The 17,874-nt window shown below is 40.0% G+C and overlaps 2 protein-coding genes across 3 annotated transcripts in view; one reads left to right on the forward strand and one right to left on the reverse strand.

The window, feature by feature from the left end:
- The window catches only part of fbxl17 (F-box and leucine-rich repeat protein 17), a 238,947-nt gene extending 226,768 nt beyond the window's left edge, over positions 1–12,179 (reverse strand). The window contains exons 1-6 of one of the 2 annotated variants that reach the window (XM_044374728.1): positions 11,975–12,178; positions 9,863–10,371; positions 9,130–9,513; positions 8,767–8,889; positions 8,280–8,537; positions 7,943–8,074 (exon numbers count right to left, since the gene is read on the reverse strand). In XM_044374728.1, coding sequence (XP_044230663.1) covers positions 7,943–8,074; positions 8,280–8,537; positions 8,767–8,889; positions 9,130–9,513; positions 9,863–10,351 — 1,386 coding nt within the window. In that variant the 5' untranslated portion in view covers positions 10,352–10,371; positions 11,975–12,178. Of the gene's footprint in view, positions 1–7,942; positions 8,075–8,279; positions 8,538–8,766; positions 8,890–9,129; positions 9,514–9,862; positions 10,372–11,974 lie in introns of both variants that reach the window. The other variant, XM_044374737.1, reaches the window with a different exon arrangement.
- Positions 12,180–14,687: 2,508 nt separating this feature from the next.
- On the forward strand, positions 14,688–17,751 carry prxl2c (peroxiredoxin like 2C). The gene is made up of 6 exons (XM_044337176.1): positions 14,688–14,948; positions 15,294–15,362; positions 16,296–16,349; positions 16,442–16,547; positions 16,641–16,775; positions 16,872–17,751. Exons 1-6 carry the CDS (start codon positions 14,766–14,768, stop codon positions 17,000–17,002), a joined length of 678 nt encoding a protein of 225 aa, XP_044193111.1. The 5' UTR covers positions 14,688–14,765; the 3' UTR covers positions 17,003–17,751.
- The last annotated feature ends 123 nt before the right edge of the window (positions 17,752–17,874 follow it).

A 17,874-nucleotide genomic window follows, 5' to 3' on the forward strand; every position in this document is an offset into this window, starting at 1 on the left:
TTCACATATGAAACTGAAAATTTAAGGCAGTCACTTAGTCACTTAGAAAAAGTCTGGAGGATGAGGATGAGCCCTTCATCACAATAAACTTGTATAAATAAATAAATGTATAATAAGTATTAGAAAATAATAAGATAAAATCTATTTTCTTCTACAATTCTACAATTTATTTGAAAATTTGCACATTTAAACAAATATATAAGTAATGTTATAGCTAATAATATAAACACATTATCTCATTATGTTACTTATTTTTTTTATGTTTGTTATATAACAATATAGTGTCTTGTAATCCCACACAGAATGAGCCAAATGTTTGGCAAAGAAACAAAATCTAAATTACTTCAGCTACTCTCCATTTCTACCCTGCCAAACAGAGATTTTCAATTCTGGCCTACCATTGTCATTTTTTGGCATTCTGTCATTGTTCAACAACAGAGGGACAGATATATTGGCTGTCCCACTCTCTCAATTACTGCATCCATCATTCACTTTTTTTCTTTTAACATTTCTATGAGCCACTCAAGGGAGCATCCTGCCACACCAAGGTCTTCTTTGTCAAAAAGTAATTTCACCTGTGTTATTGATAGAGTCAGGAAAGAAAATGCCTAATGTTGACGCCGACTCTTCCCGAGGTAACTATTGTTGAAAAGAAAACATTGTACCAAAGTGAAATATTGCTTTGGAGACACGCTTCACAGACTCACATTTCCAAAAGTGTTTTCACTTCTTCCTTTTCTTTCTCTCCCCTTTAAAACTTGTTTTGTTCTTGGGCAGACAGCGGAGGGAACATATCGACAATGTCTGTGTCTGAGTGCAGCCAGCTGCCCAAGTTAAAGTCAGTGCTCATTAATGCATCTGATTACTCTTCAGGCAAAGGCCAATCAGCAGCCTCCCCAAACACACACACACACACACACACACACACAGAGCAGCTTTTTGGGGACACAGATCGATACAGAGGCACTTCAAAAGAGCAATGAAGAGGAGGATATCAAAGAGAGCAATGTGCTGTTTGCTCAGAATACATACTGAGAACGTAACCTACAGCGATGGTGAAAATAAGTTTTAAAGAATATGAATGTCCTTATCCGCATGAGTCAAACACAGTTAGGGTGGCAACTACCAATCATTTTCATTATCATTTAATCTGCTGATTATACTTAAATTTGGAACTGTTGGTTGCACTAAACCAATAAAGTTATTACAATTCATTCTGAGGGGAACATGAATGTCGTCACCAAATTTCATGGCAATATGTCAAATAGTTATTGAGACATTTCACTGCCACAAAACCACAAATCTCAACCTCATGGTGGCGCTAAAGGAGAAGTCAAGGGATCAACAAAGTCGATAAGATCCATTGTCTCTGAACCATGAATGTCTATACAAAATTTTGTGCCAATCCATCTGGTAGATGTTGAGATATTAACTATGAACTGAGTCATTAAGATTCATCCTTTGGTAACCATGAATGTCTGTCACGACTATCTGTCCAATAGTTGTTGAAATGTTTCACTAAAATCCAAAAATGTCAACCTCATGGTGGCACTCGATGACAAGTCATTCGACCACCAAAGTCATAAAGGTTCATGCTCTGGGAACCATGAATTTCTGTACTAAATTTCATGCCAATCCATCTGATAGTTGAGCTCTTTCAATCTGGACCAAAGTGGTGGACTCACCAACCAACAGACCAGCATTGCCCTAATGCCAAGCTGCTAGTTTGGCTAAAATCATGGTGCTAAACAAGAAGTTGACGACGACAACAAAAACAACAACAAATTCAGAAATGGACATTGACACACAAAAGATATTACATGACAGGAGCTGCAACAATTAATCAATTACTCAATCGACAGAAAATTAAACTGCAACTACAGTATGTTGATAATCAGCTAATCTTTAGTCATTTTTTTAAAGAAAAAATCTCTGGTTCCAGCATCTCAAATGTGAATATTTCCTGGTTTCCTCTTTGATTGAAAACTGAATATCTTTGGGTTACGGACTGTTGGTTGCTTCAAAACAATTGTCATCAATCGTCACCTTGGGCTTTGGGAAACAGTGATCAACAGTTTCTGATACTGGACCAAACAATTAATCGATGAATTGAGAAAGTAATCAACAGATAATGAAAATAATCAGTAGTTGCAATTCTCGGTGAAACAACAGAGACAAAGAAGGAAAATAAAAATTTTTAAGAAAATACTCAAAAAGGCAGAGAAAGTGACAGAATGTGGATTTAAGACTCTCTGATAGGCTGCCTCTTTGGCATGACACAATAGAAACTGACAATAGACAATCTCTCCCGTCTCTCCACAGCTTTCTGCAGTAAATTCCATCTTGATTTGACCCATGTAGCTACCTTCCAAATCCATACAGACAAAGAGACATAGAAAGACTTCTAGTTGACCTTTAAGCATGGAAATTCTGGATGGGAGCAGAGCCTTTCCTCACTCTGACAGACATAATCCAGCGCCATTAGCTGTTAAACTGACTAAATACATCATACAACATCTGACATTTGACATCCTGAAGACTCCTGTCTTTGAAGACTTGGGGGAGGGGGGGGCCGGTATTCAGGAGATCATGAAGAGGAGATGGACAAAGCACTGTTTGTGTGTATATGTGTGTGTGTGTGTGTAGCGTTGTGTTTGTGGCTGGTCAGAGTGGTTCTATTTATCTGTAATTACAGTCATATACGTGAACAAAGTTTCCAGAGGAGAATCCAGTGCAGCTGGCAGCTATTCACATGTGTGTCGCTTCCAGTTTTTGAACCAGTGTGTGTGTGTTGGTGTATGTCAAAAGGTCTATCCCATAATAACTGAAAGCTATCATTATCACTTCCTTTGTCTTTGCTCTCCCTCTAATCCGGCTAATTAAATCTACTAATGTCAATATACAATTTAATCCGCGTTTATGCTTGATTGGACCGGCGGGACCTTGCTGTCATTTCCCCTGCCAGCGAAAACCAGACTACTGACAGGCTACACAGACATCCAATCAGGTCAGGAGATGAGGCCTTCTTCACTGACCGATGGCCAAGAAACACCATTTGCTCTGACATTTCGTCTTTCCCAGTGTTTCATGTTGTTCCACGGGCATAGTTTCTCGTCAGGGTTAGGGTTACATACGCATTCCCTCCATCCCGAACGCTGAAGTGTTAGAGAACGACGGAAAACGTGGTGAAAGCACAGGGGGGGAGGCTTGGATTGTACAGAGTAATTACACCTAAATTGAGGGCACATAGTAATCTATGTTAGGTCATCTTCAATTCCACTTACATTTCCACATTTTGGACTAATTAAAACTGTAAATAATCAGTGCGTGTGTGTGTGTGTGTGTCTTTGAGAGGAGCCAGTGGAAGAATCTTCCCATCACACTGTATGAAAATTAAATGCACACTCTTTGATTTTAACAAGACAGGAGAGCAGATAATTTTTTTTTTTAAGAGACAGGAAAAGGGAGAAGAAAAGTGCTTCACCAGCAGAAATGTTTGCAGATTGCTATGTGTGTTTAATTGAAGGAGCAAAGACACTGACATACAGAGATGGGTGATGAGAGGTTTTTGTAGTTTGTAGTACGTCCACCGGTTGGTGTATGAAACTGAGTGAACTCATAGTTAAACTTTCAGGGCTGCCTCTCTCCTCTATGGCAGATGAGGAAAAGGGGAATTTGCTATTCTCAGAGCCTTTGCCCTTCGAGGTGGTGAAAGAGAACAGTGGGGACACTTCAGAAGATGAAAACAAGCCTTGAAAGGCAACTGGTGCAATATAACCAACTCCGGCATAAATAGTGGATGAAATCCAATAAAGAATGCAGGGTAGATGTCAAAAAGAGTGAGGCACAGAGGCGCGAGTCACCTGCATTTCACACAACACAGTCTTAGCCCAGGGTTATCTGTAGCCTTGGGATGATTTGGCCCCAGGCTAACAAGCAATGAAAGAGAAAGCGCCAATTTGTCAACTGTAAACAAAATTTGGTGACACTAGTCACTGCTGGAGACTGTCTCAGCATCGCATTAGTAACCTTCAACAGTTATCTGTCACAAAAATAAGTGGTGTGCCTTTCAATAGATAATATTACAAGAAATGATGCAGCATCTTTTAACTCTGTCTTTCACAATTAAAAAAGGAACCATGAGAAAATGCCTACAGTCTGTTTAAAGTCTCCAAAAACCTTCCTCGATATTGCTTCTGTTGACTAACGAAGAAGAATTTGGTGGTTTAAATTTTTATGACACTAGCAATTCTTCAAAAACAGAGAAACTTTAGCAGAATTACTACCAATATTGTTAGTGCTAGTAGTGGTTTGAGCATTTACACAAGCTTATTCAGAGAAGTGCTGCTCCCATCCCTCCAAAAAAAGCTATTTAACCATTTACAGAGCTCGATATGGTCTTAACACAGAGAAAAGTCCCTCCAGCATGGAACCAAAACCACAACCACGCTAGAAGAAGGGAAGGAAAGAGCAAAAAACGCATGTGTGGTGTGCTCATGACAAAGAAAAAGGGAGACGGCGAGTGAAAGACCACACAGAAACATCCTGCAGCGATTCAATTATTCAATTTTAAAGGAGGAGAAAGAGGAGGCAGATCAGAGTGAGTAAAAGGCTCATCTTCTTCTGTGATTGATTAGGAGAGACAGAGACAGGATCCTTCCTACCACCAGAGGAGAGGAGAGGAGAGGAGAGGAGAGGAGAGCAGAGGAGAGGAGAGGAGAGGAGAGGAGAGAAGAGGAGAGGGGATTTATAGCACACTAAAAAACAAAAAGCTCATCTCAATGCCGTTTCCTGGATCATATCACGTAGAGAGCGAGGGCTCCCAGAGGTGTTCAGCCTTTCAGTTTTTGCATAAACCTTTCATAAAAGCCTTTTCCACGTTGCTTCAAAACCTTTTAGTTGGTCTATAAACAGCTGACCTTTTGTCTCAGTGAAAAAAGATTCCTAAAGTACAAAAGGTGCTTTAGGGATTAAAGCACCTTTTGTACTTTAAATTCTTTAAATTCTTCATACCTTATACAATATTGATCATTTTTTATATAGAAGCCAAAAGCCTGTATAATCTGACATCCATGTCTAAATGAGTACAAATGCAAAATATCAAAAGAAATATTTTGACATACATATTTTTTGTATCTCACAGTATAGGCCAACATTTTCAGCCAAGCAGATTTATCTCATCTGGAGACTATAAGAAACAAACTCTTCTTTCTGAGGAGTTGGAGGAAAGAACCTTAGGTAGTCTTTCAAGCTGTCAGAGAGAATAAATGGCCTCTGTGGAAACATGGCAGGTACGGGTTTCTGGGTCGTCTTAATTCCTGGCAAACTTAATGACAATTTTAGGCCAAGCAACCAGAGCACCTAGACATAACAATTCCCATATAAGCTCAGCCCATTTCTCTCCACACTAATGACAGGAAGCTAAAATAAGTACGACGATCTCACGTCTGAAAAATGACTGTCTGAAATTGATACCGCCGTGCTGAAATGTTATCAGAAACAATATTAATCTCTCACCTAGTGGTAATCGCCAATTTCATATACTATTAAGTTGATGAATGGGGTTTTAACAAACTGAGCTATTGTTAACAACTTAAAGCGGACTAATTCATCACGGTCATGACTATTCATGGACTGGAAATAAATATTAGCGGGGAAAAAGGGTGAAAGCATCAGTGAAAAAACAGAGATCTAACTGAACCAGGTTAAAGACAGACATGTTAAATGGTTTTTTAAGTTCTCTGTATAAGAGTCCAGAGAAGATGCTAAGTGACAAATAAAAGAAAAGATGTGTCTGTGATTTAGTAAAGAAATCCACAATTCACCATTACTATCAACAAGCTGCGGCCTACATGAAGAAAGCAGCTGGCAGGTTGTTTTCAGAAAGTGGGAAACAGTAACATCTAGTGGTATTTTAAAGAAGTCAGTCACTTTCTTTTTTCACTACTGCTGTTAATGAAAAGAATACAATGAAAAAAGTGAAAAAAAGCAGTTCAGCTGTTCCTTGTTCATGATACAAACATAAGCAGTTGTCATAATAAGCTCGGTTATGAAAATGATTAACGCATTAATCTGCAAATATATGCATGTGTTAACATACCGTATGTGGCGTTCATATGAGCTACAGTATATATCTTCATGCAAGACACATTTGTAATATTGATGAAAAAAATCTGCAGTTTTTGTGTTTGTCCACTGATCATAATTCAAGATACCAAAATGAATACATTTTTGACTAAGGCTGGAGTTATACTTGCTTTTTGACCACGTGTTTGCATAAACAACCGGCTACGACGTTAACAGAATTGTTCACATACTTGCTTTTGTACTTTGGGTGTAACTGGAGGATTCCACTAGAGGGCACAACAGACAACTTAGGATATATATATAGAACTTCCAGATTTGCATGATATAAACAATAAACCTGGCAACACTAGTAGATGATATGAAAGGCCCCTAAATCAACCAGCTATTCAGACAAGCATATTTGTCACTGTGCAGCGGCAGTGACACATCGTTGAGATGTGGGTACATTGCGGACTTGGTCTTTTAACTTGTCTTCAAAACTTTCCGCCATTCTTGTTGCCGCTGACATGTCTACTGACCCCTGACCCTGTCACATCCCCATACCGCCCTTACACTGCCATCATGCACACGCGAACATAGAGTTAAAAGCAAAGGCTTAAAGGCTGGAGGGGAAACCTCTCTCTGTACCTTTAAGTGTTGGGTTTTTATTGTGTATTCATATTGGGGTTTTTGTGTTTACAAGACTGTGTGTCTACACAAAAACAAAAAATACTATGACGAGGAACAGGGCTGCAACAAACAATTATTTTCTTTGTCGATTAATCTGACGATTATTTTCTCGATTAACAGATTAGTTGTTTGGTCCATAAAATGTCAGAAAATGGTGAAAAATATCAAAAAGCCCAAGGTGAGGTCTTCAAATGTTCATTTTTGTCCCAAACAACAGTCCACAACCCAAAGATATTCAGTTTACTGTCATAGAGGACTAAAGAAATGAGAAAATATTCACATTTAAGAAACTGGAACCAGAGAATTTTTTTCTTAAAAATGACACAAAACGATTAATTGATTATCAAAAATAATGGGCAGCTAATCGATTAATCGCCAAAATTGTTGCAGCTCTAATGAGGAGTATGATTAATGAGAAAGAGGAAGATTAGAACAGAAGAACATAATTATTAGTTCCCTAAAACAGGTGTAAATGTTGCCTGGCAAACTTTCAAACTGGTGGTGCGCTTATTGGAAGAAGGTGCACCTGGTGTAGTTTTGGGCTGTACTCGTGCTTCAATTCTCAAACTCAAAATCTCATTAAACAACAGTAAGTAACAAGACAAGGATATATTGCTCTGACAATATTCTTATAACTAACTGGTTGCAGACAGACCATTTTTTCTGGCCAACTTATTGTAAGATAAAAACTCCTGCAACTCCCCTTTATATATCAAACAGTGAGCAAACTCTTTTCACAATCTTTTTGTTTTAGAAATGTTGAAACGCTCTCAAGGACGAGACAAGTGTTGCTCTCGAGACAGCGGCTGATTTAATTAAATCCAACATGTAAATCAATTTAGTCAAATTCTATATGAAACACATTTGAAAGACAGACTGCTACGCTCGGTGTATAGATTGTCAACTGTCAAGTTTTTATGAATTGCAATGCAAAACAGTATAAACAATCAAAACATAATAAAGTTGGTCACAAAAAAATATATATTCTTATTACCGCTGAATATTAGTAGTAGCAACAAACAGTACAGCAGCTGAGGAAAGTATGTATGCAGAGCTTATATCAAATAAATGCACGCTTTAAGAATTTCACATCACCAAACACAGAAACACAGACACTCGCTCCTCTACGACCAGACGCCCCGAGGAAAGCAAGGAAACGGGCACAACAATGAAGTGTGGGACTGACCAATTTGTTCTCTTGCAAGTAGAGTCTCTGCAGTTTAGGACATCCTCTAGCCAAGGCCACCATGCCTTCATCAGTGATACTGTAGCACTGACCCAAGTGGATGTCCTTCAGCTCACTGCAGTGCTCTCCCAGCTGATGTTAGAAAAAAAAAAAAGGAGAAATTAATGAGTATACGCAAGATGAAAATCCGGGAATTGTCACCTGAATGTTTTTCTTTTTTTTTTGGAGTATTACTTTATTATGGAATAAAAGAACACATGAGACAAATGAATCACAGACACTGAAACACAAGGGGCTTTGGATCTCTTGTGTCTCCATTCTCACTCTAACTGCATACCTTTTTTAGTGCTTCATCCGTTAGTTTGTCCTGGTTTCCAACATGCACCTTCACCAGCAGAGGGCAGTGTGTGGCCAAGGCCGACAGAGACATGTCACCCAGCTGCTTGCAGCGGTAGGCTGTATACTTCTGCAGGCCTGGACAGTGGGAGGCCAGCGCAGAAACACCATGGTCATGGACCCCACGGCAGTCCGAGATGTTTATTTCTGTCACGTTCTGCCTCCGAGAAGCTATTTTCACCAGGAGATCATCATTTACCTGAGAAACAGGAGAAAGGATATAAGTCAGTAGAAACCAAAATAAAACTTACAAAATAGTCTTATATTTGATCCCAGAAGCAGTTATTTGTTCTGTCAAAGTGTACGTGGTGAGACACTTAAGCCTCTCCTGCTCACTTATTCCAAGTCAGAGCATCGACTATATCTCTGAAATGAAGAATTTGAAAAACAAACAACCAAAAAATGAGCCACCTTATGTGCTGACTTACTTGTTGTAGGCCACTGAGGTCGATTTGCTTCCAGAACTGGAAGTCCAAGCAGAGGTCCCTCCAGTACTTACAAACCAGAGAGGCACAGAGGCAGCGCTCCTTCACCGTCAAGTGTGAGAGCACCTGTGGAGAGGCAAAAGAAGATATAGTGCACAAAGACAAATCAATTCAGCGTGTACCCTTCTAATCTTAACAAGCAATTCAGCAACAACAATTCAGAGACAGATTTATTTAAAAAGACAAGAACAAGTATTGTACAGAGGTTTGGCTTAGGACTTAAGCATTTTTCATCCATTCAAACCCACAGAAACGCATCATTAAATATAAACACAAAGCCTCTATAAGTCTTTCCTGAACTCTGACCTTAAGAAGGATGGAGGAAGGCAGGTGGTTGATACTTAAGTGATCAGCAGCAGCATCAGAACCTCTCGCCTGGCAGTCGTCATAGTGATGCGGGCAGCAAGGGGACGAGTCTGAACTGTGGGGGAAATCGGCATGAAGACCCAACCCACAGCAGCCATCGGCAGGTGAGGTGGAAGAGGAGGATGAAGTAGAAGAAGAAGAGGAGGAGGAAGGAAGTGGACAGAGGGGAAGGTGGCAGTGGCCGGTTTCAGAGTTCGACGAGGCCTCTCCCCCGCCTCCTCCCACTCCTCCGTTCTCCAGCCCTCCATCCGGGGCAGAAAAGGCACAGCGCGGCTGCTTACAGGGGGTGCACCTCTGCACCTCTGAACACTTCCTCTTGCACACCTGCACCCAGAGACACAAAACAGAGCAGCCATGTAAAACCAGATTTTCTTCAGGCAAGTCACAGCAGATTTGACTGTAAAGCCTTTACACCGCCCACATTATGAAACAGCAAATCAATGCAGCACCGGAACAAAATAATACAAGGATTAAAAAAGCTGTTGCTCTGAGTGTGAAGCTTTGCTGCTCTTTAACAAGATTTTGAGAGATCGTTCCATGTGACCGCATTCATCTGAGACAGATTTAATAGGCAGAGTAGTACTTCGAGTGAAAAAACTGTTAGATTCATGTTTTATCTTCACAACTTATTAACAGTTGTTACTAATGGTGTAGCACCTTCCCAGCTGCTTACCATCTCAGCGTAGTCGCTGGTGCTGCCAGGCACAGGCACAGGTATGGGCACGGTCACAGACACCCCAGCCGTTCGAAACAGCGCCGGCGATGGGATGAGTTTGGCAGGAACTGCTGATAGCAGGCTCCTCCCCTGGCCCTCCCAGATAGCTAGTTCCCGGGGTGACAACAGAAACTTTGAACAGTCCTCAGGAGATGTGAGCGTTGCGTATCGTTCAGCGAGCTTCGAGGCAGCTGCTGCTCCGATGCCAACTCCACCCACACCTGGCACACTGATTCCAGTGACACTGTTGTGATGGCACCCGCTGCTGTTGATGCCGGTCTCTAAGTGGTCGCTGTCGTCGTCAAGACCGCTGCTGTTGCTGTGGACGATGAAGCACAGCATGCACGGGCCTTGCAGGAAACAGTTCCTCTTCTTCTTCTTCCTGTGATGAAGCTTACGTGTCCTCTTCTTCAGGCGGTAACCATTTTTCGAGAGAAGATGGCCCATATAGATGATTCAAAGAAACTCTAGAATAACAAGAGTGAATTTATTAGTAAATACATCGTGCAGCAATATTCTCACGGCTCTGAAGATCAGACTAGTGCAGGGCCGCGTATCATTTGATATATTTTCAATATATTTGTCAATACAACACCCAAATTTCTGTAATGTTGCACAAAAAAACAAAACACAATTGAAGACACCACTATGGCCTCTGAGAAACTGTGAATAATAGTCGTTAGTTGCAGCCCTATTAATATCACTTTAATATCACTTTATAAGTAGAGAACGGCATTAACAAGTAAGGAAAATGATCATGCTCCTGTGCCAACATCATCATCATACATTGGGAAGGGATCTCCTCAGGGCCAGTATGCACACAAGGAACAATTTCAGCCACCAATCAATGCAGATATCGGCATGTGAATATTGTATTAAGGGACGGGTTCACAGTTTTTCAAGTCTGTCTTAAAACAATAGTCAGGTGCCCAAATGTACACTGAAATTGCAATTCCAATTGCAATTCCTCCTGTTCAAACTGACCATTAAAAGATTACTTTATCATGCACTGACAATGTAAGTGATGGGGGGAAAAAAATCAACAAGCCTACTTCTGTATAAAAATGTATTTAAAAGTTTATCTGAAGCTAATATGAAGCTTCAACATTACAGACTTTTTGGTGCCAAAGTTCCTCTTTTTGTTACTATACTTTCACTGCAGCTCAACAAGGAAACACTGTCTGAGGAAACGCAAAGAGGGAATTTGATACTAAAAAGACTGTAAATGTGGCAGATATCCACTTGATATGACTAACTCAGACTGCTGAAGCCTCATCACTTACATTTGCACATTTGAAGGGGATCTTTTCATAGCCAGTATGAACAGGAGGGATGATTACAGCGAGGAAAACACTCTTCAGTGTTTATTTGAGCACCTGACTGTTGTTTTAAGACAGTCTTGAAAAACTGTGAACCTATCCTTTAGGTGTCAAGGACAATCAAGATGGATTTAAATAACACAGTTACTGTATATAGTGGAACAGCTGGTGAAAGATATGATCCTCAAAATAGACTGATGGTAGCCAACACTGTCATTACATGCTTCTCTCTAGTACACATAATTAGAATGCACAGCAGAAACTATTGCTTGATTTTTCCTATAAAAAACAAAATTATACTATGAGCCTAAACTTAGAGCGCACAACAAAGGAGCAGCAAGCTTTGCAGCCGTGTTTGCCACTTTGTCAAAACACTTGTCTTAGTTGTGTCGTGAATACTACTTGTTGCTTACAACCCTAATTTCGTCGCCTACATTATAATAAAATGCTATAATATGCTACAGTCCAGCAAGGAATAGCTGCCGAATGAAAACACAAAGATGTAAACAGAGAACAGGTGGTCGTTTGTTTAGCAGAGACACGCAAAGCAGTCTGACCGCGGATGCTGTGTTTTGCCTGAAATCGCGGCAGGTTTGCTCCAACTTGACAACACATTTACACCCTAATTTTGAGGGGGAAAAATAGTCGTTTTCACTGCTACCCAGTGGAGCTTTCTGACAGGCTAGCTTGCTCCATCATTAGATGCTAAGTTAGCTGTAGCCCATCCCCCCCAGTATGAAACATCTCTCACCAGTTCACACGGTGCCCCCACACTCCGGGCGGTGCTCGCATAATACTGCTATGCTGCACGGTCAAGATGAGCGCTGACAAGCCCCAGCAGGAGAGACACGGATGGGAGAAAACCTGCTACTGAACTAGCGTAGTGTTTACCCAAACAGTGGCAGGTCTGAGAACAGCACTTCCGCACCGAGAGGGCAGCGGGAAGGAAGCCGACGAGCGCGATTCGTAATTGGTCAGCTGGATGGTGCCTGGTCTCTAGGGGCCCTCGGAGAGGGGAAAGTGAAGTCTTAAAAGTGAGTTTGCTCCAGTGACCTTAGCTCCACTTTGTGTGTAATAATCGTTTTTACAGTTGAGACTTTTGCGCTGATTTTTGCACACAACAAGTCATTCACAAGTCAGTGACCCCCTCATAATTAGTCTCCATACCAATCTTCTGAACTACATATCTATTTTTCATTCATAAATACCTTATCAGTCATTAATAAATTGCTGATTAATCCCTGATGGAGCTTGCAGAGAGCAGAGAGAGTATTCTTTATGAGAAAAAACATTTACAATCACATTATATCATGGTCCCTGTGGTTACCTATAAAGTGTATACAAAATAATAAACATCAAAACAATAAATATTAAACATTAGTAGAAACAAGTATCAGAATCAATGTGTGTGAGTGTGTGTGTTAAGGCCTTCAGTTGGCCAGACTCATGAGAAGAGCAGTCCCTCTCTTGATCCAGTGGTCTGGGGTCACAGCTCCAGATTTCAGTTCAACACCGTCCACAAAAGCCGGTCAGCCTGTTAAACTCCCCATGGGGCCACACACCCTCAAGCCACATTTGTTTGGGAATATGCAGCAATAATCACAATATAAACTGCATTTTTACCTGTCTCTTCAAGGGGCCCTGTATCAAAAATCAGTTTTAACACCCTTGTTATGACATTCAGATGATGTTCTCACACGGTGCACATTCTTAGATGTGTATAACCAATTAGCACTAACTAACTAACTAACTAACAGCTAACCTGGAGTAGAGTCGTATTCTGGCTGCAGGTGCAGTCCTGATCGGTTTCTGGGGCTCTGAACAAAACATAATGAATCAGCCACGTGTAGTCTACATGTGCTCTGTAACTGATGGGTACTTTAACAGGGTACATACATAAGAATAGAGGGAGCTGGTGGTTCAATAGGCGTTTGATCTGCCCCTGTTGACAACACTTACTCTTTGATGACATATTCTTATTAAATCAAAACTAATTTCTTCATAAAATCCAGAATGTATGTTCCTTATGTTTCTTGTGTTGTACATAACAGGCAAGTTGGCCACAGGTCTATGTTCAGGTTGCAGGCTGGGCTGAGATGCTATCTTTTTTTTTCTTTTCTTTTTTTTTTGTTATACAAAACAAAGTCACATCAGGAAGTTCTTAAAACTCTCCATCATTGTGCATCTGACTAGTAAATTCTTCATTGCATTCTGATTGAGGGGTCTTTGAGAAATCTGAAAATATCTTCACACAGATAAGTGTTGTCAAATTACCTACTATCCCTAATCATCTTTTAGAGAAACTGTGTGACAATGAAATCATCAGTGCAAAAATCTGAAATGTAAAACAAATTGAGAGACACAAACACAGAAGAAAGTATCCCCAAAACTTTACCTTGATGAAGGTGCTTCATTAGAACACAGACCCAAGTTTAAAAGAGTATTTCAACTATACACTGTGGCTCTGGAGGAGCTTGAGGATGTAATCAGGCTTATCTGGGCTTGGAATGAGACTTTACATTTTTTACAGAAAGCCTGTGTTACAAACTGGAGGTGTGGAGTTTGAAAGAAGTTGGCAATTAGGACACAAGATGGAAGACGCTACTACGCTGCATTATATGAGAGTTTGTGGAGATTGACTCATGGACTAAAAGTCAGGATATATCATCCTCTGCTGCTTCAAAATGTGATTGTTTTTTAATTAAAACAGTCAATAGATCTCATACTTTCTTCTCATACAGTATGAACCTTCCAGACCTCTCAGCTAGTTCTGGTCTACTTGTGGTTCCTAAAGTTAAGCACTAAACAAGATCTCAGACTACAGATGATGCTGACTACTTTTAAATCTCAATCTGTTTGCCATGGCTTTTAATTAAAGCTGCACTTCATCATGTTTATCCTTTATGCTGCCTTTTTAATGCTCCTTTACTTTTTTTAATCTAATTTGATGTATTTCACTATTCTATTAATTTGACTTGCCTCTCTCACTCTTGTTTTTTATTTGCATTGTTCTTTTCCCTGCCCTTCTTTTCCTTTTCCTTGTGTATTGAATGTGCTCTATAAATAAACTCACTTTGTCTTTATTCTGTCTCTTGTGAGTCTCCCAACTTTACTTAAGTGCATTACTCAATGGTTAGAGTACCCATTTAATCCAGTACACAATCTGCAAATGACTGTTTTTAATCACTTAACCGCATATACAAAGTTGTTGTTGCTTTACATGTGCACTAATTTCCGTTTCTATTATGCATCAATATAAATAATTAACATTATTACATATCATTATCGTTATTAACTATTAATAACTACCGTTTTATTCCGCTACTCACTTCCATTGACATTTTGTGTCCTCTCTCTCTCTCTCTCTCTCTCTCTCTCTCTCTCTCTCTCTCACACACACACACACACACACACACACACACACACACACACACACACACACACACACACACACACACACTCAACTCATGGGCGTGTATTTCCAGCCAGCCTAAGAGGCAACTCCCAAAATAGCAGTGCAAATTTGGGAAAGGCTCAGGAAAATGGCTGAAGTAGATTCACCTATAACTCAGCAAGTAACGAGAGAAAACCGGGAGATTGGAGCCTCTTCAGTCGATATTCGCCTTGAAGACGTCGAAGATTGTTTAATTTACGACCGGCATGGAGTCTCTTTTCCGTTCAAGAAATTATATCAAGACAGGAAATCGGTCATAATTTTTGTTCGGGTAGGGGAACAACTTTGTTTTGTTCAGCCTTGTTGATAGGTCATACCCTGCCTAAAGCTGCATTGTGATGGGAGCTCTCAAAAACATGAGTGGCTTAAGTTTAGTAGAGTTTGAGGAAATATGTCTTTGGGAAGGCATCAGTAGCCAACAGGTGAGCTTCCGCCTTTCTGGACAGATGCCCCAACAGCGAATTCCCATGCTATGATGGAAATGGAAGAATGGAGAGATCATGTCCATAGGTGAAGACATAGGGCTGAATTTTATCCTGTAGGTGTAAGATTAGAGTGTTGAAAGCAAGTTAATATCTGATGTTTCTGTTTTAACCTATTATAAATGTCCCTGCAGAATTTCTTGTGCTACAGCTGTAAAGAATATGTGGAGGATTTGAGCAAAATACCCAAAGAAGCACTACAGGTGAGTTCTTTAGCAGGAATGTGCTGGAGGCATTTAAGAAGTAGTGGAAAGTAACTAAGTATATTTACTCAAGTACTGTACTTAAGTACAATTTTGAGGTACTTGTACTTTACTTGAGTATTTCCATTTGATGCTACTTTATACTTCCACTCCACTACACTTCAGAGGGAAATATTGTACTTTCTACTTCACTATATTTATTTGACAGCTTTATTTACTTTTCAGATGAAGATTTGACACAATGGATAATATAACAAGCTTTTAAAATACAACACATTGTTAAAGATGAAACCAGTGGTATCTAACCTTTTTGGCTTTTGACATCTTACAAAAAGCAGTGTGTAGTCTCACATGGCTTCATTTCAATAAATGTTCAAATGATCCAATATTTCACTAAAAATCAAAGATTAGAGAAAAAGTCCAACAACTGAAAACAGATTTGTGTATCAGAACTTTGTTTTTTCTTCTTTCCTCTCCTATTAATCATCTCACAACCCCTCAAATTTATCTGGTGACCCTTTGGAGGGCCCCAACACCTAGGTTGGGAACCACTGGACTAAACTATCTAACTTTATATAAAGTAGTTCAAACTAGCTCCACCTCCAGCAGCTACGACAGTAACATGCTGCTTACACACTGATGCTTCAGTATTAATAATCTAATGATGTCATATATAATAATATATCAGTCAGAGGGATGAAATGAGTACTTTTACTGTAATACTTAAAGTACATTTTGCTGCTAATACTTATGTACTTTTACTTTAGTAAAGGATCTGAGTACTTCTTCCACTACTGCATTTAAGCAGCCTAGTTGCACATTTGACATGCAAATCAGAGATAATACCCTTTGAGATAGTTGGGGCAAGTATAAATATGAATGAATGTTTTTGCAAAACCCAAAATGTAATGTGTTTTTTTTTTTTTTTTGCAGGATTCTGGCATTAGCTTGGTTGTGATTGGTCAGTCTGCTCATCATCATATAGAGGTACTGTCAGTAATTTTGTGACACTAATGAATAATTTAGGTGTGCCACATCTTTTTCTGTTATGCTGATTCAGATTTCAATCTCTCATCTAGCCATTCTGCTCGCTGACGGGGTATCCTCATGAAATATTTGTGGACCCGGAGAGGTGCATTTATCAAAAGCTTGGGATGAAAAGAGAAGAGAAATTTACAGACTCAGGTAACGCTTTAATATGAGTGCAGAAATCCATTGCAGCATACCCTGAAGTGGTAATTAATGGAGAGTTGTGTCTTTGTGCGTTTATGTACGAAGCCCACCCAAGTCCTCATGTGAAGTCTGGTGTCTTTATGGGCCAAATGAAGAGTATATGGCGGGCCATGACTAGTCCTGCATTCGACTTCCAGGGTGATCTGCATCAGCAAGGTGGAGCCATCATTGCAGGACCAGGTGAGCCTTCCTGTCTCTCTCAATTTCCCTTTTACCTCTACATCTTTGTTGCGCCACCATTCTCTTTTACACCATCGCTGTCTCTTCTCTCTGCAGGCTCTCGAGTCCATTTTTCACATTTCGACATGAACCGCCTGGACCACATGCCCATTAATTGGCTCCTGCAGCTCGCCGGAGTTCAACAGACTCTGGACTTCAGTGATAAGCCAAAGATCATCCATGTGTAGTCAGCTGGCTGCCTGAAAGCGAGCCAGTGTGCCTCCGCTTCGCCCCACATCACTGTCATAATCACACACGCACAATGTAAACATGTTGCTTGTTCAGTTAAATATCACCATTGTGCTCTGACAAATTACACAAATAAGAGTTTTGGCATCGTTTTCAGTAGCAGCAGCGTTTGTGTACCGTTGGGTAACAACTTGGCTGCCTTGCCAAAACCTTCGATAAGTCTAAAATATACAGTCTATGTTAAGTGTGTTAAAGTTCACTCTTGGCAGTAGTTTCAAACCCAGAAAATCCAACTCATAGTCCGCTTACTAGCTTTTTCCAGAGCTTTCAACTGCATAAAGCTCTGGTAAAAAGCTAGCAAGTGGACTGAGCAAACTCAATCTGCTGATGAAGACCCTGAGATGTGGTAAAACATCCAGGAAATGCTTGTAAGTGGATCTTTAGTTAAGATAAAGTCTTATGATTTGAAAGTGCGAGTGATTGGGTTTGAATGTTACTTTTTTAAAATTTTCATCAAGCTTCATTCTCTACATTTCCTACCTTTTTCTATCAATGACCATTTTTTCTGTTACGTATTTTCACATTCAAATATTTTTGTAGTATGATGGCTGTGTGCTTGATATTCATCAACACTTAATAAGAATAACAGGTGCACTGATGTCAGCCTGATCCCAGTCTTACTTCTATACCTTGGTTGCTCATAACCACAGTGTTTATTATACTGTAAATAAAGTGTTATTGTTATGTATTGGCTGCATTTGTCTCTTTGTACAGCAAAAGATTTCTACAATAATGCATGGTCATGACACAGTCATATTCCAATAGGATCCAGGACTACATTCCCACATGTGATCCATACAGCTGCTGCACT

This window comes from Thunnus albacares, chromosome 2, assembly GCF_914725855.1.
Source record: "Thunnus albacares chromosome 2, fThuAlb1.1, whole genome shotgun sequence".
Taxonomy (NCBI): domain Eukaryota; kingdom Metazoa; phylum Chordata; class Actinopteri; order Scombriformes; family Scombridae; genus Thunnus; species Thunnus albacares.

What these genes read in the sequence shown, in the direction of transcription:
- prxl2c (XM_044337176.1), top strand. Translation starts at nt 14,766, where the DNA reads ATGGCTGAAGTAGATTCACCTATAACTCAGCAAGTAACGAGAGAAAAC. An exon ending in TACCCAAAGAAGCACTACAG is followed by an intron (nt 15,363 to 16,295) that starts GTGAGTTCTTTA and finishes TTTTTTTTGCAG; the next exon opens with GATTCTGGCATTAGCTTGGT. An exon ending in CTGCTCATCATCATATAGAG is followed by an intron (nt 16,350 to 16,441) that starts GTACTGTCAGTA and finishes TCTCTCATCTAG; the next exon opens with CCATTCTGCTCGCTGACGGG.